Source organism: Juglans microcarpa x Juglans regia, chromosome 2S, assembly GCF_004785595.1.
Source record: "Juglans microcarpa x Juglans regia isolate MS1-56 chromosome 2S, Jm3101_v1.0, whole genome shotgun sequence".
Lineage (NCBI taxonomy): Eukaryota > Viridiplantae > Streptophyta > Magnoliopsida > Fagales > Juglandaceae > Juglans > Juglans microcarpa x Juglans regia.
The window spans coordinates 30,908,066-30,929,463 of NC_054597.1; the positions used below are offsets into that span (position 1 = coordinate 30,908,066).

The following is a 21,398-nucleotide window of genomic DNA, read 5'->3' on the forward strand; positions in this document are numbered from 1 at the left end:
ATTAAAAGATTATATTCTAACAATATTTTAACTTTATAATATTTTTATTCAATTTTTTCTCTCTCCTTTTTTAAAACCTCATAAAACATTATAACTCAAACCATTTTATTACTATTCATAAATCATTCCATTACTATTAACATATAAATCCTCTCACAAACCATTATTATATATTGTTTATCCGAGCTGAGAAAAGCACAAGGCTTTCTTCTTAATCGATCGAGAGATGTGACTAAAGAAAATTAACCACAACTTGCAAAAGTACACTCCTTTTTTGGCTTTTTTCTTAGTTTTTTAAAGTGTCATTATACTAATTAATGAATTATGAAGTGCCATTTGCACATCTTGTTCTATTCATGCATTTTAATCTCATTTTGAATGATGATAATCTTTTGGTCTGTAGTGGTGATAATAAGTACGTTCTCCCAAAAAGTATAATTTATTTATCTTCCCAAATTTCCAGCCATTTTATATCACTTCTTTTATCATAACGGGGTTAAAAATTTAAAAATTTAATTAAATTAGTATTAATTAACAGTTATAATTTTTTTTATCAATAGTTAAATATTTAATAATTGATATCAAATCAAGGACCATGTCACATACAAATCACGGAATGAATGACTTATAGACTGAATTAAAATATCTTAATACTATATATGAGCATGGTTCTAAGCCATTGAATATAGATAAATGGGTGAAATTGCCAAAAAGGTAAAAAACTACTACTAAGTTAGTATTGATGGAGTGAGCAGCTATGAAAATCAAATTCAAAAGTATGGTAGAATGTTATGATCATAAAGATTAAAGACTTAACAAAATTAATATCCAATAGTCATAAGCCTTTTGATTTTAACAACTTTAAATCTTTTATCTCCTTTTGCCTTAAAAAGTGGGATGGAAGCGCGAGATTACTATCCTAAACATTGTTGTTTTTTCACTCTCTTGAAAGGATTTTTATGATCATAAATTTACAATGATGCTTAATGTTTAGTTGAATATTTCGAACCTTAAATAATAGGTATACAATAAATTTCAAATGAATGCAGATCAACATTTAGGACTGTAATTGAATCAGTCCGTATGATTGTTTGCTCAATACTCATTTAGTTAAATTCAAATTGAGCTCAACTTGTAAAAGGAAAAACTCGATTGTGAAAGCAAAAATACGTTCAATTAGTAAATAACACATATTTAATTAAACTTGACTCGACTTAGTTAAAGCATATTAAGACTCGCTTGTTTATGCTCGGCCCGATTAGAGCTCGATCATACATTGTTAAATATGTATATATATATATATGTATATACACACATATATATAATTTATTCCTATATATTAATATTCTTATATTTATATATATATATATATCTAATATGTATGTATATATATTAAATTTAATAATATAAATATAGTAACCTTTATAATTAAATGTATAACATGTACCACATTTACTAATATAATGCCTAGTCATTTATGCCTATATATTGAATTTAATCCATAGTTATATGTTATTTAGTAAGTACTTAAGTGATTAAATTAGAGTGACTACTTTATAATATGTATTAATATTTAGTAGGTTAGACATAGTAGTTTTATATCCTATTATGTGGGAACTATATAAGAAATGTTGATATATGCTGTTGCATAATGTGTATACTACCATACACATATCATGTCACCATTGCAAAATTAATATATATATATATATATAATATAGATATAATATATATTACTAATAAGTAACTTATGTAGATATACAATAAATGGTTATTAGGGATAAGAGAAAAGATATTTGTAACTTTAAATTGTGCAACTGTCACGTAATTGTTTTGAAAAAAATTGAATAAAATATGGAATCCATATGAGAAAATTTAATTTTTTAGTAGTGGACCCTACTTTTTTTCAAAACGATTACGTGGCATTTACGCACTTCACAGTTATATGTAGAATTGCTCAATGAGATAAATATTGATCAGTTACGTATTGTAATCTTATAATTTAATACGAGAAATGATATTTATAATTTCAAGATAAGCAAGTCTCATGTAAATTTATATATTAGTATTACAAATTTCATAAAGTTTAAGATTGTTTTTAGTAATTTAGTAATTTTAATTATTGAATTTTATTTAAAATAAATAAAAAATATTTTTTAAAAATCCAAACAAAACGTGAAAAATGACTCGAAAGTCGGCTTTGCTCATAAACTCCCAAACTTGAGCTCGAATTATTTATATCAAAGTTGATTCGATAATCCAAGAGATCAACTCATCTCGAATCAATTACACCCGTATCAGCACTGCAATCATGTCATCCATATATTATGTGTAAATGCACGCGCAATTACTCTAATGACTTGTAAAAGAAAAAAATTAATTGGAAAAAGGAGAAGGAAAGAAAGGGCAATTCCGGGAATTCGCTTTCTGGCTCTGCGAATGCTGAGTGGCGGTTTGACCTGGGGCCTGAGAGCGGTTTGGGAAGGAAGATACATTGCACTTTGCATGTAAACAAAAAAGCAATATTAATGTACCTGATGAGCCTCTGAATGTGACAACTTTTTTTCCCCACTTTCCAATATATATATTGGCTTTTTGCCATTATGTGAGTGAATTATATACAGATACACGCACATACATTTTAGTCCCAAGGCTCCTTCTATTCCTTCTTCCTTCTTTTTTTTTCCCTACTTGTTAGGGTTTCAAATGCTCTTCAGCCTTGTTTTTGTACCAGTAGTTGTGTTTCTTTTTGGTCTGAGTATTGGGTTTTGCTCTGAGGCTCGGTTTGGATTGGGATTCCTGGGGATTGAAAGTGTTTGCTCATGTCTACCCTCGTCAATTACCGTGGTAAGTTTTCCTGGGTCTCTTGATTTTTCTTTTCTTCTGCTTCTTTGGTTGATTAGTTCTTGGCGGATTTGGCTTTATGGGTATTCTTTATTTTTGTTTGATATTAGTGGGTAAGCGTTGGTTTCTGACATAGCTTGAGATCTTGACTATATCTTTGATCTGGGAATGGTTTGGATCATTAACCGACTAGGAGAAAAATTGTTTGGATGTATAATTAAGAGTTGAAGCCTAAAATTTTGGTTGATTGGTTGTATTTCTTCATCTTTTGGCCCTTTGGGAAGTCTGTTTTTGAGTAATGATTCGTTCTTTTTTTTTTCTTTTTTATAAATGTTTCTTTCTCCCACCGGAACAAGTAGGAGACGTTTAGGTAAAGCAAGATCGATGTTTTCTTATAGAAAACTTAAACAGCTATGATAGATTGCACTTTAGATCCTAATTCAAAATTATTTTTGGAAAAAAATCGCGGATATCATAATTTTCTTAGTAAGGGAAGCTTAGATCTTCTTTTAGTAATAGCATGGAAGAAACCGTTTGGCAGGGAAATCGCTAGATTTTCTTAGTTGTAAACAATTTTGTGTGCTTGACCGAAAAGGGGGACAGTTTTAGCTGATATCGGTTTTTTCACTGGGTTTTCAGGTGAAGATGAATTCTGTCCTGGGGGCTCTTTTTACTCAAATCCTGTGGATTTGGGTCGCTTGTTCTCAATTGGTCCCCATGTGGATATGTACTGCCCTCCTAGCAAGCGGGCTCGGATTGGTACCCCATTCGACTTTGGAGGAAATGAGTTTGAGCAGGATAAGAAACCTTCCATTGAAGTTCTTCCTGAGGAATGTCTATTTGAGATATTCAGACGCCTACCCGAAGGCAAAGAAAGGAGCTCCTGTGCTTGCGTCTCCAAGCGTTGGCTTATGCTTCTGAGTAACATCCGTAAGGCTGAAAATTGCAAGGAGGTGTCTGCTTCTAATGAGGTTGATATGGTCACTAGTGATGAAGATCAAAATCTTGAAAGTGATGGTTACCTTAGCAGGTGTTTGGACGGGAAGAAAGCTACTGATATAAGACTTGCAGCAATTGCAGTTGGAACCAGGGGCCGTGGGGGGCTCGGAAAGCTGTCCATCCGAGGAAGCAATTCTCCTTGTGGAGTCACTGACCTTGGCCTCTCTGCTGTTGCCCACGGTTGCCCTTCTCTCAAGGTTCTTTCTTTGTGGAATACTTTTTCTGTAGGGGATGATGGCCTATCTGAGATTGCTAGAGGATGTCATTTGTTGGAGAAGCTTGACCTTTGCCACTGTCCCTCAATATCTAACAAGGGGTTGATTGCAATTGCAGAGAACTGCCCTAATTTGATTGCGTTGAATATCGAATCATGTTCAAATATTGGGAATGAGGGCTTGCAAGCTATTGGAAGGTTTTGCACCAAGCTGCAGTCTGTCTCTGTCAAAGACTGCCCCCTTGTTAGGGATCATGGAATATCAAGTCTCTTGTCATCAGCTCTTGTGCTGTCAAAGGTAAAGCTGCAGTCCTTGAACATCACAGATTTCTCCCTTGCCGTTATTGGGCACTATGGCCAAGCCATTACAAATCTAGTCCTTGGTGGTCTACAAAATGTGAGTGAGAAGGGCTTTTGGGTCATGGGTATTGCTCAGGGTCTACAAAAACTGGCATCTTTGTCAGTTACTTCTTGTCGGGGGGTAACAGATGTGAGTCTTGAAGCCATTGGCAAGGGATGCATCAACCTGAAGCAGATGTGCCTTCGCAAATGCTGCTTTGTATCCAACGATGGGTTGGTAGCTTTTGCTAAAGCTGCAGGATCACTGGAGAGCCTGCAATTGGAAGAGTGTAACAGGGTCTCCCAACTAGGGGTTATTGGCGCCCTCTCAAACTGTGGAACCAAGTTGAAGTCTCTTACCCTAGTGAAGTGCTTGGGAATTAGGGATGTGCCTATGGGGTTTCCTGTACCCTCTCCCTGCACATCTCTTCGATCTTTGTCCATTCGAAATTGCCCTGGGTTTGGTAGTGCTAGTCTGGCCATGATGGGTAAGTTGTGCCCTGGAATTCAGCACGTAGACCTGACTGGGCTTCATGGAATAACGGATTCTGGGCTTCTCCCTCTTCTAGAGAGCTGCGATGCAGGACTTGTCAAGGTGATACTTAGCAGCTGCTTGAATTTGACGGATGAAGTAATTTTGGCCTTGACTAGGCTACATGGGGGAACCCTTGAACTGCTGAATCTTGATGGATGCAGGAAGATTACTGATGCGAGCTTGGTGGCAATTGCTGACAATTGCCTGTTACTCAATGATCTAGATGTCTCAAAGTGTGCAATCACTGATTGTGGCATCGAAGTGCTTTCTTGTGCAGAGCAGCTCAATTTGCAGGTCCTTTCATTGTCGGGATGTTCTGAAGTGTCAAACAAGAGCATGTCTTTCTTGGATAAACTAGGGAAGACCCTGATGGGGCTGAATCTTCAACACTGCAATTCAATCAGCAGTAGCACCGTTGAACTGCTTGTGGAGAGCTTGTGGAGATGCGATATTCTCTCTTAATCGGGGATGGAGCATATGCATGTTGGGACCTTAGAGGTGGATATAGAATCGGATTAGGAAATCCAAGAACTTACGGATAGTAGATGCATAAAGCTTGTACACTCAACTCACACGGGTAGCAGCATTCAGCATACGTTTTTAGCCGACAGCAGTGGGGTGCCGGTAGCTTAGTGGCTTGGTTATTTTTCAGGGGACCATGGCGGATCACTTGTTGGTCCATTTTTTGCAGGCTTTCTCGACAATGGAAAGCTTGTTTCACATATATAGCTTACCATTGAAGGGAGGCTGCTGCTTTTATGGCCGTGGTTCCCCGAGAATACAGTTACCAAGTCCTGCTTTAAGGGTGTACCCACTGGCTACTGGTTTTGTTTTGCTGGATGTTTGAAGGCCCAGTGTTTTAGCTTGTTCACTCGTCTTTGATAGTGTTAAGCTTTTCAATATTTCCAGTCTCACAAAGTCTGTTGTCAGTCAATGTTAGTTTGTCGAGTCTTTTAAGGTTCCTGCACATGTTTGGGATCCTTGTTTTCTCCCTTTCATTAGCGTGTGGTTGCTTTGGGCTGGTTCTAAGTATGGGTAACTTGGGATTAATGGACTGAAGTGGTGGTGGCAGAGTTCATATCGGGTCTGCCATGACAACCTTGTTGGTTGTTTTTTTTTTTTTTACATCACATTTCTGTCCTTAGTTTCCAGGTTCCCCCTGCTTGTATATTGTACTTTGCAACTTCTATGTTTTTTTCTTCTCTAAGCTTGCAATTACTGCGTTGTTGTTATAGTTATTACTTGCTAAACAATTACTACGTTATCTGCTATTAGCAATATAGCATCTCTAACATCTGCTGCTATCAGAAGACAGCATCTCGCATCCTATTAATGAGAGATGAACACGTTTAACTGTTGCTTGGAGTGAACGAGTGTTTTTTGTTTGAAATTATTACATTAGGGTGAAAAATCTGAGAACTTGGATGACAAAGATTTTTGGGGATATCTCATGACTGCCAGTAGGACGCTCTTCTGTGAGCCTTTTCCTCTGGGTTTATTGAGCAAATATTTTCTATTCAACATTAGGAGATCTGCTGCAACATGAACACTGCCAAAGAAACAGGGAGCTTGTGACTTGGCTCAAATTGGCTCACACCTTATACTATATAGTATTTAATGTTATGTTTACGGATAATATCGATTTTTACATTCAAATCAATCTATACATCTTTTACACCAAAAAAATTACAAAAAATAATTTCATTAGATGTGCTTTGGATAATGAGTTGAGATGAAATGAGTTAAAATTTTATATATAAATTTTTTATATAAAAATTTAAAAAAATTATAATTACCAGATAAAATAAATTGATTTAAAACATCTTATCCCAATTTTTATAACTAATAAATATAGTTGAAATGGGCTCAACAAATTCTCAAATCCCAATGAGCCTTCTTTAAAAACATGACAATGCTACAGCCCCGCTGGGAGTTCCCCTGGGTGTAGTATTGTTTTACATGTATTTTTTTAACTTACTTTTCATATAAATTTTTTAATATTTTTAAAAAATAAAATAAATTTAGAATATAATTAAAAATACACTTTCTTAATAAGAAAGTAAAAAAAAAAACATTAAAAAATACTTTTTTAATCACGAAATAAAATAAAAAATTATAAAAATATTTTTTTTATTTTACTTCATAATTAAAAAAATATTTTTTAATAATATTATGATTTTTTTTTATTTTTTTAAAATATTTAAAACTGTTAAAAAAATTTATATAAAAAAAATTTAAAAAAACACATAAAATACCCTATTAAACCCCAGCGGAACCCCAAGCGGGAGATAAAACATTTTCCTTTTAAAAAAAAAACACTTGTCTGAGGTGGTGTGCAGCTTGTCGGTGTTCGAGTACTGGTGTATAAATATTTGCTTTTATTAAACAGAAAAAGTGATGCATGAAATAATTCAGTAGTGGTAGGGTAGTAGCTGGGCCTTGGCTCTAGCTTTCATATCATTAATAATAACATCACCTTCCTCAGCCTACCTCCATGTGCTTCTTCTGATTTCTGAAATCTGAGACCGACCTGGTGCCAGATCCAGGCTCTTTGCGTGTCAACCCCCTTTTCTTTCTTTCTTTTTTTTTTTTTTTTTTTTCAAAAAAGAATATTATAAGATATTCCACAAAATGCAAATTGCAAACCAGCTTTCTTTGCATGTCACTAATCTCTGTGGCACATGCTTATATTTGTTAGATAGATAATATATAACTTAATATGTGTGAAATCTCTTATAATAGGGTTCTTTTAGGAATTGGTTGGGTGATGACTTAAAATAAGAGTTTAAGGTCCCGTTTGATTGTAAGATTCAATTAAGATTAATTTAGTTCAGTCTAATTTTAAATTGAATCTAACATTCAAACACCCAACTCTCAAATTATTAAACTTATCTCAACTCAAAATTTCTTTACACGTGAGATTCACAATTTTTTTCAATTCAACATATCTTTATATGTTGGACTCACAACCTTTTTCAAGTTCTCATAAATAATACTAAACTCATCTTAACATTCAAATATATCTAAACTCATTTTAGATAGACTCCACATAACTCACTCCATCTATTCAATTTGTTACTATTCATAAAAAATTCAATTCAGCTCAAAATTCAAAGCAACATAAACCAATCCTTTAGATAAACTGTTTTCTTTTTTTGCCAAAAAAAAAAAAAAAAAAATTGGAGAAAAAAATTGATGAAATAATTCCCGTCTTAGAATAGGGTTTTAAAAATCAAGTAAAGATAGGGAACTGGGTAGGGAAGTATCACCTACATGGTGCAAACGTGAGGACCCTTGACTAGAAATGCATCTCCTCAATTAGTCAATGCAATAGTACTCGATCACTCAATTCCTTTTGACGTTTTTACCTGACTACTTGAGAAACTTCTTCTTCTTATTTCTCTCTGAAAAAAAGGAAAAACTTCTTCTTCTTCTTCTTATGGTTTGATCACAGGCTCAGACAGTGAAACAACACTGCTCGTCCATTCTATAGCTTTATGGCATTTAGTGAGTCCTATTGTACAAGATCTATGCCACTGCATGCACAAAGTACCAAAGGGCAAAGGCACCAGAAACTGCTTTTAGATGGTCTTATTATCTTCCAATCATACACCTTAATCATAGCTTATCTAATTGTGGAGTGAATCACTTAATCCTTTTGAAAAAAAAATAAGTCTATCATTAAAAAATTATATATATATTTTTTTATATAAATCTTATATTTACTCATTTTTATTAAAGGAATTGCATGGTGTTTGTAACTATCATTTATCTTCGAAATATATAATAAGTAATTGATAGGTCCAGTTTGGATTCACAATCCATCTCAACTCATCTCATTATTATTTACTATTATTCATCAATTTTAACTCACAAATCTTACTACTATTTACAACTAATCTCATTATTATTTACAATTCATCTCAACTCATTTTTGAATCCAAACGAGGTCATAAATAGTAATAAAATAGTTCGAAAATAGTAGTAAAATAATAATTAAAAAATAAATTGAAAATATACGAAAAGAGTTGTGTTCTCAGCAAAAAGATCATTGACTAGTGCCAAACAGCCGAGAGAGGTGCTCCCTTTATCCGTTGATCTATCATAAATCAAGTAAAAAACTGTAGCAAGAGATCATTGACTCATAGCCTTCCTTCCTTGAAGAAAAAACAAACAGGAGTGGGAACATTGATTAAAATTTAAAGCAATGTAGCGTAGCCTCATCTTGTGTGATGACAAAAAAGTGTACTCCAATAATTCGTAAAGGTGACAAGGGATTGTCCAGTCAGGCATCAAAAGATGGGGTTAAACAGTGACTTCTGTCATCCACACTGAAAACCGAAAGTCAGAGCTACTGTTTCTCCATAGAAATTTCAAAACCAAGTTATTGATCTATTGGGAAGCTCAAGATAGCTAGGCGCAGTGCAGTGTAGTGATGAGCAAATCAAAACAAACAAACAAAACAAGACCCACCATCACCTCCACTGTTTGCAGTACCATTGTATGTATCGCTTCCACTTCAAACAAACTCCCAAACTCCTCTGCAAATTTTCATGTTCCTTTATTTTATTTGAAGAAGGAAGGATTGATGGCTCCTTCAAGAAGAGACCTAAATGGGTTAAAGATTGCAGTTATTGTGATGCTTTTCTTTTCTCTCGAATTCTTTTCTTCTAAATCAGGTAAGAAAAGATCAAATCATTGCATTTAAGCTGAGACACTGCACTGGTGAAATACCTCATAATAAGTGCATTTACTGTCACAGCTTATAATAAATATATTGCAATAAGCTTTAATTGCTATATCTTGCTTTTGTCTCTCCTCTGGCAGCTGCGTCAATGTTACCAAGAGACATAGAGCGTCTGAAGCAAATGAAATTAGTTTTGGGTTCAAGGCCTCCTCGGTGTGTGAACAAGTGCTTGAGTTGCCGGCCCTGCACAGCTGCTTTAATTGCATCTCCACACCACAAGACTGATTTCAATGTATCGTCTCAGCCAGATGAGAACTATTATCTTCTCTCATGGAAGTGCAAATGTAAAGATAAGTTTTTCCAACCTTGAATTTTTATAGGCTAATCTGAGTCATTCCTATGTATACTGTAGCTGGTACAGACTCCCCCTCCACTCTCTCATTACTCTCTCTCTCTCTCTCTCTCTCGGCTCAGGGATTTTAGTGCTAATCTCTGTGAGATTGTCTATTATAGCTCTTGGTAATTAAGAAAAACAATGTTTTGTATTTTTTAATTTGTTGGTTTCTTAAAGAGTGAAGTTGATGGAACATAATTAGAACATGCAGTACTCAGTGTGATTTTGGCTTCATTTAAAGAAGAGTCAGTTCTCCACGTGAGTTAATTGGCCACAAGCCGACAGAGCTATCCAGAAATCATTTGTTACCATGTTCTTCACGGATTCTCACTTTCTTCTGAGAAATTTGCACGAGGCTAGGACCTTGATCATCCCCCCCCCCCCCCCCCCCCCCCCCCCCCCAGCCCTCCTTTTTTTTCAGAAAATTCACCAAATCACTCACCAAATGTACTGAATAGGTGCAAATGTAAGCACCCTGATTCAACCAGAAACAGCAAAAGATGAAATTCTAAAGGGCAAGTTCAGTTAGCTCTTCCCTTTTCCACCATTGAAAATAAAATAAAAGGATATGCCTCATTTTTTTTTTTTTTGTTTTATTCTTCCTATACTAATTAAAGTCTTCTACTTATCATCCATACACCACACATTTGATAAAAGGAAAAAAAAATTATGTGGTGTGGTGTGAGGATGATGAGTAGAATTTTTTTTGAATTAATGTTAAAAGGGAGAAGCCTGGATATATGCATAGGAGTTAGCATGACTTTCAACTGAAAAAAAATACCTTTGGAAAGCATATGCTACTGTCGATTAAGTATGTTTAAATGTATGATTATCTGAACGTTGCTTATGTATCAGCCAGTCCTGTGGCTCAAAAGGTAGGCCAGTGACCTCTCAAAAAAGTTGGCGAGTGAAATCTAAGTGGAGATGCATGGAGAATAGGGTTGTATGAGCCGAGTTGAATGAGTATTTAAGTAACTATTTGAGCTCAGTTTGTCTATTTTTTATTCAATTACAAGTTGAGATCGAATTTATCATCAAACTATATTTAATGTTACACGTCTGGTTTAGCCTTTTTTTTTTTAATTAAGTAGAGCGTATTCATGAGGGGCGTAATTAATTGATTATTTTAAAAATGAAATAAATCCATTCTTGAAATAATAATAATTTCATATTAACAATGAGTTGCTCAATCATATGAACTTACAAAAATTAAATTGACAAATCTTTGTACAAATGATTAAATCTTATGCAACTTGCTATGCTTTTGCCTAACGGACAAAGATTTACCTCCTCAGAAAAGATGGTTAATTCGAATCGACATGAGAGTCAACTACACCGTGTTGCATTGTCGGAATCCACGTTGTATATTTGTAAATGATGTGTATTGCATGGTTATGTTAGTGGTAAAGATGATTAAGTTCAAATGTTGTGTAATTAAGAAATTCAATCTTATATAACAAAATAGCTCCTATCATGTTGAAACGACCTTCCTGATTTACACAAGCCTCTAAATACAAGCATTGCAAGTCTCCTCAAGTGTAACAGTGGGGAAAGAAACTACACAATTTATTGATACATTCTCATTTTGTAATTCATCTTATAGTCTGATCTCTAAAGTAACGAGTGCACCATAATTGACAAGATATGGGGGCCCTGTAAAAGCAAGATTTTCCTGTTTTGCCACAAAAAGGAATGGCCACCCTTTGTTGATCTGCTTAGGGAGTAGCATCACACCCATGAAACTGGATCAGCAAGTCATTGTTCTAATACAGACTTTGGCTAGCCACACCATCCGTTGGTTTCCAAATGATATTGTCTAGTTTGGCACATAAATCCTTGTAAAACTACAAAAAGAGCCAACAAGATGTTACCATATAATTGATAGACATACAAAAGGATCAGAAGTTGAATTTGCGCAGGTTTTGCACCATTGGGCCCTAACAAAATAAACCAAATGTCTCCAACTTGTAGAACTCCATATATCCATCACTGATGGCTAGTTGTCCAATCGACACCAAGAAACAAGAGGTAGAAATTTAAGCCTAGCGGAAATGATGTTGAAATTGACAAGTGGCAAGTAATGAAAGTAAAGAACAACGTCTAATGGTATTAAGTCACTAGTAGAGGTAGCATCGATTGAGAAAAACCAGGCAAGATGGTTGAAGTCTAGTCAGAAACTGTCTCAGATGCAATAAAGGCCAATATCTGCACCAACAACAGCTTAGGTACATGTTTAATGTTGAAGGCGCTAAAGGGACCCAAAAGATGATTGAGATCAAGAGAAAAGACAAAATGTATCTCATAATAAATGTGGCCAATAGAGCATAATAAAATGGATAGAAACACGGGGAATCAGATATGTGAATTTATAGATACAAGTAGAAGCTAACCTTGTGATATTCAAGGGTATCCCCAGCAGCCTTTCGAACATCTACCATGAAAAGAGATGGTGCAACTTCAAAAACCTATATACAAAATCAAGGCTTGTTGCTACCCAAAAAACAAAAAATACTATATAATAGAAACAATGATGTAAAAAAGAAATTCTGGGAAATTACATCCAAGACCACAGCAAATTGTCCAGCCTTATTTGCAGATGCTCCTTCAAGCCTTGTCTGTGGGGAAATTGTGTTAATGAAAATAAAAATCAAAGCACAGTCAACTTTAAAGAGAGGGAAAAAAAGTTAATGGAACTAGAATTAGCAGTATGCGCTTTTTATCCATTGTATTTCTTTTGCAAATCCTAAGATAAATATGAGTAACCCTCATATTGACTGGACACTAGTTTGTCAACAACATGTGTCCGGGCCAGCTTGCACGCACCTCAACTAATCCCATGGGATCTTGAAGTTAACGACCACATAAACCTCTAGTGGCCCTAAGGGGACTCGAACTGGTGACTATTGGGGAATAAACCTAAGGCCGGACCAGCTGAGCTACCACTCAGGGTTATCTTTTATTGGCTTAAAGAGCCCAGAGCATGAGAAAATTATAATTATAAAATAAGCAGGGTCAAAGGCTGCTTAAGATGGCCGTGATAGAATCGTTGGCTGAGACGCAGTATACGTGCATTTAAGCTTAGGAAATCTATATGAAGATAGACATTACGGACCATACCTTGAAATTGTGTATGAACCTTGAGACTCATCGATTCTGCAACAGCTTCAATAGTTGAGGTAATAAATTTTGCTGGTTTGCGAGAAACAAAACGAGTTTGCCGCTTAACATAATCCTGCCAGAGAACAATGACGTCCAAGAGAAAGGCACTTTTAAACTTTCATATTTAGTCATTCATGGTTATAGTCTAGCAACAAGCAGCCACAGCTCTCACTTTTTCCAAAATCTAGTCTTCAGTGAAAAAGAAAAATAGGGAACCCAAAATGTATACAAGATTTGAAACAAGTAAATAAAATCATGACCATTTGGCTTCATAGAATCATTGGTATTCTGTAATTATACCATCCATCAGAATATACAGTGCACATTTGACAATCTAAATTATCTGAAAACTCGGCAAAATACAGAGAAAGCTGTCTGCACTTCAAGTCAAGAATATTCTGTAGAAAGATCAGAATCAGTAAGGCTTACTTTTAAGGTTTTAACATTGGTATAGCTATTATGCTGGAACCAAAGGCACAATGGACCCATGGAATGGTAGAATTAGAGAACTAGTCAAGGACTTCAATTTGAGACACATGGTCACATAAAATCTGGAATGATAATCCTACCTGCCCCCTGTCAAACAACACCGATAAATTCAACCCCTGCGATAGGGTAATCATTTTGAATGCATTCATCATCGAAGGACCCGCTTCATGATTTTCTAACTTCTCAGCAACATAGTTATCCTGTAATGTACCGATAGTTGCTAAGCATAAGTAGAAGGAAATGTAAATGCATAACAGTCTCCAAAGGCCCAAAGCTAAAGTTTAGTACTCTGAACTTAGTACAATTATCAATAAAATATTATAAACTTGATAAACTACTATATATTTTAGTACTTAAATTATAAAAACACAACTCTCTTAAGTTCTGATAGAAATCTCTTAATTAAGCAAGAAAGAGTACATAGCAAAAGAGAAGCAATAGCAGACCTGAATATCATCAAAAACTGCACAAACATCATCCAAATTCACTTCCTCAACTTCTCTATGCTTTACAGGAACATAGTTTTTCCGAAACCATGGATCTTTTCTTATTCCTTCAATCTGAATGCGCTGCATTAAATGAGTTTCATAAATAAATTTAAGTGGCAACACTCTTCACCCATTCACCACCATGTTGACTTAAAGCATTAATATGATACCAAGGAATTTTTTCCTTTTGTTCATTTAGTAATACCCAGCATTACATATTCTTGGAGTAAGAAGCAAATAACACAAAGTAGCTCAACGAGTATTCAAATCTTAGAGTTATCACTATTACTGCATAACAGGCATTAGACCAATCACCTAAGTCGATTGTAAGAAAGAATCACCATCTAACAGATCCCAATAGTAGGAAAACATGTTTGAAATGAAAACCATTATCTACTAGATACCAAAAGTTATTGCAAACCTTACCCATCAAGTGAATCAGACCACTGAGAAGAAATTAGCACCAATGGATTTCCTAAAAGATTTATCATATTTACAAATGTACGCATAAAATAAAAATACCAATTCTGTTTTCTGCAGATAATGAAACATAGTACTGATTGTAGGATCTGAAGATGGTCAACAAAATACTTACTGTTTTAGGATTGGGATCAAGTATCTTATGTATCAATGACTTCACCCCGAAACAAAACCAAAACGGGCAAGAAAATTCTGCTGCATTTATCTACACATCAACCACAAGAGTAGTAACAAATGTTATCGTGATTCACGTGAAGTCTTCTGAGTAATAAAAGAAAAAATAGGAGGCTTTAGTAGCTAAGCCCTGTACATGAGAAGGAAGGCATGCCGTAGTGTCTTTATAGGTTACACTTATGATCGGCAACCTCCCGAGGACAACTTAAGCCAGTACACAGGAAAAGAGGTGGGGACAAGACAGCCCTTGTGACATACATATACGTACACAACTTAATACTGAGGGAAACAAATATGTTGAAAGTGTGGGCACTAAATGCTGTTGATTGTATAAATATAGCAGGATACATTTTTGAACGTGGGCAACTTAATTCAAATCTATTGAATTAATCCTGAGTAAAATTATGGCAGGAGACCTTTTTGTAAAGAGTTGGAAGGTTTGTCTCATCAAATGGCAGATAACCAGTCAATAAAACATAGAGGATGACTCCACATGACCATACATCAGAAGCTGCACCATCATAACCCTGGTTTCTGAGCACCTGTTAGGCAATTATTCAATGTAAGCATGTGAAATAAAAAATAAGTATATAATCCCTCTCATATGAAAATAAACAAATGAAGAAATTGAACCACCTAAATTCTAGGATATGCAAACTTGTGGCAGATGCAAAGAAAAACTAGAGAATTTTTTAAAGTAATCACAGTTGCACACATGAAATTCAACAAATACCATAATAATTATAATTCCAAAAACTATTTAAAGAAAGATACAATTAAGCAGTGAGACAACAATGAGGAAAAGTAAAGGAATGAAGGGTGACTATGATAAGTGTCACACAGCAAATAAATTGGGCAAAAGACCAAGTAGAAAGCAACTAGAGGTCCAGACTATAAGATCCTTCAGCAAGTTAAAAAGGATCTTTTCCAGCTTCTGATGCAGCTCATTTTGTTGAAATATTCAAAATTTCCGGGGAAGATTTTCTTTTTAAGTATTTTTATTAGCATTCAGCTAGATGGATGAATGTACAGAAAATAAACAATTCAGTAACATGCACATTTAGTGAGTTCCAGTATGAGTAACCATATACTAAGCAACAGAACTTGTTTTTCTCCCATAAGTATAGTTGTCTTATTTCTTCAAGAATAGATAAAGTTATTGATCAAAAGTTCAAAACCAGTCAACTAATAGACCACCATTCTGAGGGGCAAGAAAGTTAGGGTACTTTACCTTAAAAAGATTAATTCACCTAAAAAATATCACATATGTTCTCAAGATTATGGGAATGGGCATTCAAATTACCTTCAATTTTTACCAAAGAATTTCCAGGTTTAATTTTACAAATTCTTTGGCAGAATGTGGAGAATTTACCCACGCAGGTACTTCCAAAATCATATGCATTCCCATTCACATAAGTTAGAGAAAGCCTCAAGTGATCCACGTAAAACCCTAACTTAAATAAAATAAAATAAATATAAATCTCTTTCAAATTTTAAGCAAAAATTACTACTGATTCTCATTGGAAAGATGATGTGTGGTTATTTTACAAATATATACATACGCCTCCACAGTAGATTTTGTCTATCTGTCCAAGACTGTTAAAATGAAAGGATATAGCAATTAGCAAACACAATGACTTAAGTCAACTAAAACAAATTTGTGAAAGAGTCCGATGAAATAGCAAAGCATAGGAGGCACTTTCAACATTTATTGTTAATCTAAAAATTGGATTTACCTCTGGTGCAACATAGTTTGGGGTTCCACATGTTGTGCGGAGAAGGCCAATCCCCTGCTCATAAACATAAGCGTGCGGTTGAGAGAGACTGAGTAATGACTAAGAGAAATATGTGCATAGTTTAAACTTTTTGGGTAATTAATGCAAACATGCTCACTTCCTGGGGCAAAGCACTCAGTCCAAAGTCTGAAACCTTAATATTTCCACATGCATCAAGAAGAAGATTTTCAGGCTGTGCGTCATGAGGAAAGAAGGAAGGATATGTCAACCAGAAATGATATATCATGAAGTTACAATTGATGGAAAAACAAGTCCAGATGAACTATTGAAGGTACCTTTAGGTCTCTATGGTACACACCCTTATTGTGGCAATGAGCAACTGCATCTATAAGCTGTTGAAAGTATCGCCTGCATTCATTTTCAGGAAGCTTTCCCTGGTGAACCTACGAATCAAAATCAAGTGTAAAAATGCACATATCCTGCATAAAAAGATATGTGTAAGGAAAGCATAAAAGGTTATGCCATATGGAAAGTATTTGATTAGAGAAAGTCGAGAAATTGGAAGGCTTAAAAAAAGATTTGGTGACGCGAATATTGTCTTGCTTCAAATTTGCCAAGCAACCTAATTATATGAACTTTCATTCCTTATGAACATAAGAACAAGAGAAACCTTACAATTTTATCAAATAGCCGTCCTCCAGTTACAAACTCGAGAATTATATATATCTTTGTCGTGCTAGCCAAAACCTTCAAATTGATAATGGAGATGAGAGGAGAGAAAAGGGAGAGCTATCAATACCATAAATAACATGTAATAAAAGTAGAGGAATGTCATAACATCAGTAGGCATCATATTTTAAAGACTACAAGCATACCTCATGCAGCCTTACTATATAGGGATGCCCAACAATCTTCATTATCGATATCTCTCTTTTAATCTGAAACCCAGTTCATGAAAAGGTTAGCCAAATCATCTACACAGAGGAGCAGGAAGTGGAAAACCAACTCCATCATTATTATCATTATACCATATAAACACATACTAAAAGCACATTAGAGTATAATATGGTGACAGTTTAAACAAGACTGATGTCAGGGGCCCATGTAGTTGGGACAAAGGCTTTGTTTAGTTCAACAAAAAGCTGAGTCAAACCTTGCATCAAGTTTAACCACTGCTTTGCCTTTTCCTGCCCATCTCCAAGGACAAGGTGTCATGCACCAAATGGAACCAGACAATTGAGAGAGAGAGAGAGAGAGAGAGAGAGAGAGAGATCCAGGTTCTACTTAATCTAATGTTTTCATGATCCCGTCACTGTCAAATATGTTCCCTCGTGGGTCACCTTCCTGAATACTCACCTATATGACAATGAGTACTGGAATAGATTCATAACTCAGGACAAGAAATATGAAGGTAGATTAGTAATAGAGAGGAAAGCATGGTAGTATGAGAAAGTTGTTAGGAAAAGGTTAAGAGCATCTTGCCAGTCAATACTTATGCTGGCAAGCTGCATACATGAAATAAAAACTCTTACAATCAAACAACGCAATTACCCCAGGAAAGTTCAAGCAACATTTGGACTTATAATTCAAAATAACTAGTCAAGGTTACAATTGGAGCTCTTTAGAATCATTATAAGCCACAAGAACTTCTTTATATCACAAGCAATGTGGGATCTTGGTTACCAAACTATCATAATAAATCCGGAGTTTTAAAAAAAAAAAAAAAATGAGTAGAATATGCCAAAGGGCTTTTTATTATCTTTAATAGACCTTATGGTACGTTCTGCCTCATTTTCTTAGCATTGCACACAGAGCACATATATGCCAGGCTGACTTTATCTGATTGGAATTGTGAGCTGGAAAGTAGAACTGAAGGCACCGTTTCACATCAGTTGGATTGCGATACATACAAATGGTAAAGAATTTCACAACAAACAAAGAAAGAAGGTCAAATTTCAATTCCATCAAGCCTGAAATCGATATTCCAAAAAAAAAAAAACCCAGCTTGCTGCAACCAGCTGCTGCTTTAATCCAGAAAATTTAATGCAGAAACCATAAGTCGCTGTAATGAATCCATTGAGAGTCAACAGGCAGTGTATGTGAACGAGAAAAAGAATCTGGATTGAGATCTCCGAATATCTACCGAATTAGTTGATCAGATTCAGAGAGACAGACACAATATATGGGTTCCTGTGTCCATAGAGAATAGGGGCTCACATGCAGTGTCTCACTCTCTGTATTTAACCATTTAATTTCGGGCACTATCTCAGTGAATATACGCTGCTCTAGGCAACCGGGATCAATTTCAACTTGGCCACTCGAATAGGAAGAAAAAGGGGCAGAAAGTACCACAAACGTAAAAATCATTAGCAACCAGAAATATGGTTTAGTAAGCTAAGAATTCCGACAGATTACCAATTCAGTAATTAGACGATATTACTGTTATTAAGATGGATGCTTGTCAAATAAACTCCCTTACACGCGCTATATATATATGACTCCATCAAGGATTTATGAAACAATTAGGTACCTGATCAACCATTTTGTGCTTCAGAATGGTGGTCCTTGCCAAGACTTTCATGGCCACACTCTCGCCGGTCTCTGTGTTCCGTGCAAACTTAACCTTGGCGAAAGTTCCCTCACCGATGGTTTGGCCAACCTCATACTTCCCGACTTTTCTTGATACTTTCTTCATGTCCTCACCAAGCTCATTGCCCACAAACGTTACTCAAGTTCTTCTCCGTTTAAACCTAGCAAAGCATAAAGAACATCGAATCTGTGCAAAAGCGACAAAACATCTGTTCCGGATGTGGGCATTTCCTAGTGTTTTATTGCTAAGTATAATTATGATTTTCTCAGCAGATCTGTCAACTCATGAGTAAATAAATAACATTTATGTCTATCGATACGTGCGGTCTTGGTCCATCAGTAATTACAACTGTTGGAAATATGATCCTCATTTATGGTGACGGTTGCATTTCTGATCATGATCATCAAAGGTATTTTAGATCTTTTGCATATTTAAGTTCTTTTCATTTCTGGGATTAGTTTCTGGCTCTACTCTGATATCAACTTACATTTGTTGGGAATTAACTGGAGTGTGTTAACAAAGCTAAAAATCACATAAACTCGGAAAAAATCATAAAACAAATTTGACGTCTCTGTTTTGAATTGATGAGTAAAACAGGGAAAAGAAAAGAAAATGGACGAAATAACGTGCACGCTCAATTATGTCAGTGAAATTCCCATGCTTATAAGAAACTAACGCCAGTTAGTACAGAAAGGAAAGCATATATAAACCCTCGTCTGATGAGGATGATCGAAGGAAAAGAGGAAAAAAAAAAAAAACGAAAACTCCAGATATCTACGGCAGTCAATGCGAACAACACGAATGAAGTCCCCGCGAGAGTCTTACCAAACAATAAGAAGTTCAGAGGTCTTTCCCCGGAGAATCGGGTTGTCAGTAGCTGGCGATGGAGTTTGGGGTTCCTTTGGTCAGCTTCGAGACAGACAGAGAGAGGGAATTACGTGAAAGAGTCGGAGTAGTTCATGTGAAAATGAAAGGTCCATGAATCGGCTGCTCACAACACAAACGCAACACGCAAAAGGACTTTGGCTTGGCTTTGGGTTATAGCGTGACGCTCCAAGTTTTAAATATTTATTGATTGGTTGAAATTGACATGCAAATTAATGTACTTTCTATCTCGTTGTTCCAGACTGTCCAAATATCATAATTATCATTTAATTTGTCTCTAATTTAAAATTAAGTTATTATTATCTTTTGTTAAGATTGAAATAAACATATATATATATATATATATATTAGTGAAGCGATATAACTTTAATGATGAAATCAAAAAATAAAAGAAAAAGGACAATAATAATGAGAGTTTTGGGAATAAACATATATGTATTTTTCCAAACAAATAAACATAGATTTATGATTTTCTTTTTGTTCCTTTAATCACAAAAATCTCTTAGTTCTATTTTATTTATTTATTGTGTTATATAATTGGAAGCACCATTTGTGTTATATGATATGTCTAACTACATTTACAAGAAATATTATTAGTCCGATACTCTTGACCGAGTATAGACAATATGGTATTGTCATCCTATTATAAAAGAGTTTTTATACTCAGTAATCCTACATCATACACCTATTAAGAGATGAAAAATAAAAAAGATAAAAATAAAAATAGGGATATGGTGTAGGGCTGATGAATAGTATTTTCAAAATAAAATATTATTTCATTAAAATTACTTACATTTATAAGTTTTAATGCCATGCTAACCCATATATGATAATATACTTCAAATCTAACTAATAGATATTCATTACAAGGGTAAATATATATATATATATATATATATTAATGTAGGCTTGTTGAAAAATGGATCCAATTATTCCTACCTAATCCATGACCCATAGGTAAATGGAGCTATTATATATTTGTATGAAAAAGAAATACAAAGACTCTCATCTCTTTTAAAACTAACCATTTATAGAAAAATAATTTAAGACAACTTCAATTTGAAGCGAGGAATTCTTACGAGACCTAGCCGGCCTTAAAGGAGAGTTTTTCTACATTAAATGGAAGTAAGCAATAAGATGAGAGGAGTCATCCTAAAAATAACTTCAGCCGAGTTATTCTATTCTCACATTGGTGTGTAAGACTCTTAATATGTAAAATTCTTAATTATATCACTTAAATAATAAGATTTGATTTGTAAAACTTAAATTTTAGAATTTATCTTCTAAATCAAATTATACTATGTAAGTATTTTATGAAGTATACTCTACACACCGATTTGAGAATAAATTTTTTTCACTCTAATATATATATATATATATATATA

The 21,398-nt window shown here is 34.8% G+C and overlaps 3 protein-coding genes across 4 annotated transcripts; 2 read left to right on the forward strand and 1 right to left on the reverse strand.

Moving 5' to 3' along the window:
• The first annotated feature begins 2,509 nt into the window (after positions 1 to 2,509).
• Positions 2,510 to 6,159, forward strand: LOC121253294 (EIN3-binding F-box protein 1-like). Its single transcript, XM_041153322.1, has 2 exons — positions 2,510 to 2,847; positions 3,484 to 6,159. Exons 1-2 carry the CDS (start codon positions 2,823 to 2,825, stop codon positions 5,391 to 5,393), a joined length of 1,935 nt encoding a protein of 644 aa, XP_041009256.1. The 5' UTR covers positions 2,510 to 2,822; the 3' UTR covers positions 5,394 to 6,159.
• A 3,056-nt stretch (positions 6,160 to 9,215) lies between these two features.
• On the forward strand, positions 9,216 to 10,205 carry LOC121253297 (EPIDERMAL PATTERNING FACTOR-like protein 8). Of its 2 annotated transcripts, XM_041153326.1 has the most exons (3): positions 9,216 to 9,432; positions 9,508 to 9,610; positions 9,759 to 10,205. In XM_041153326.1, exons 1-3 carry the CDS (start codon positions 9,367 to 9,369, stop codon positions 9,986 to 9,988), a joined length of 399 nt encoding a protein of 132 aa, XP_041009260.1. In that variant the 5' UTR covers positions 9,216 to 9,366; the 3' UTR covers positions 9,989 to 10,205. The 2 variants fall into 2 exon arrangements, with proteins under 2 accessions (XP_041009260.1, XP_041009259.1); XM_041153325.1 differs by having other exon boundaries at positions 9,221 to 9,610.
• A 1,207-nt stretch (positions 10,206 to 11,412) lies between these two features.
• Positions 11,413 to 20,143, reverse strand: LOC121253295 (CBL-interacting serine/threonine-protein kinase 24-like). The gene is given in 15 exon segments (XM_041153323.1): positions 11,413 to 11,856; positions 12,403 to 12,477; positions 12,571 to 12,627; positions 13,130 to 13,139; positions 13,141 to 13,244; positions 14,107 to 14,229; positions 14,744 to 14,833; positions 15,219 to 15,344; positions 16,539 to 16,592; positions 16,696 to 16,770; positions 16,874 to 16,981; positions 17,214 to 17,285; positions 17,414 to 17,476; positions 19,069 to 19,314; positions 19,954 to 20,143. Coding segments are annotated over 14 exon segments (1,203 nt in total). The 5' UTR covers positions 19,234 to 19,314; positions 19,954 to 20,143; the 3' UTR covers positions 11,413 to 11,775.
• Positions 20,144 to 21,398: the final 1,255 nt, after the last annotated feature.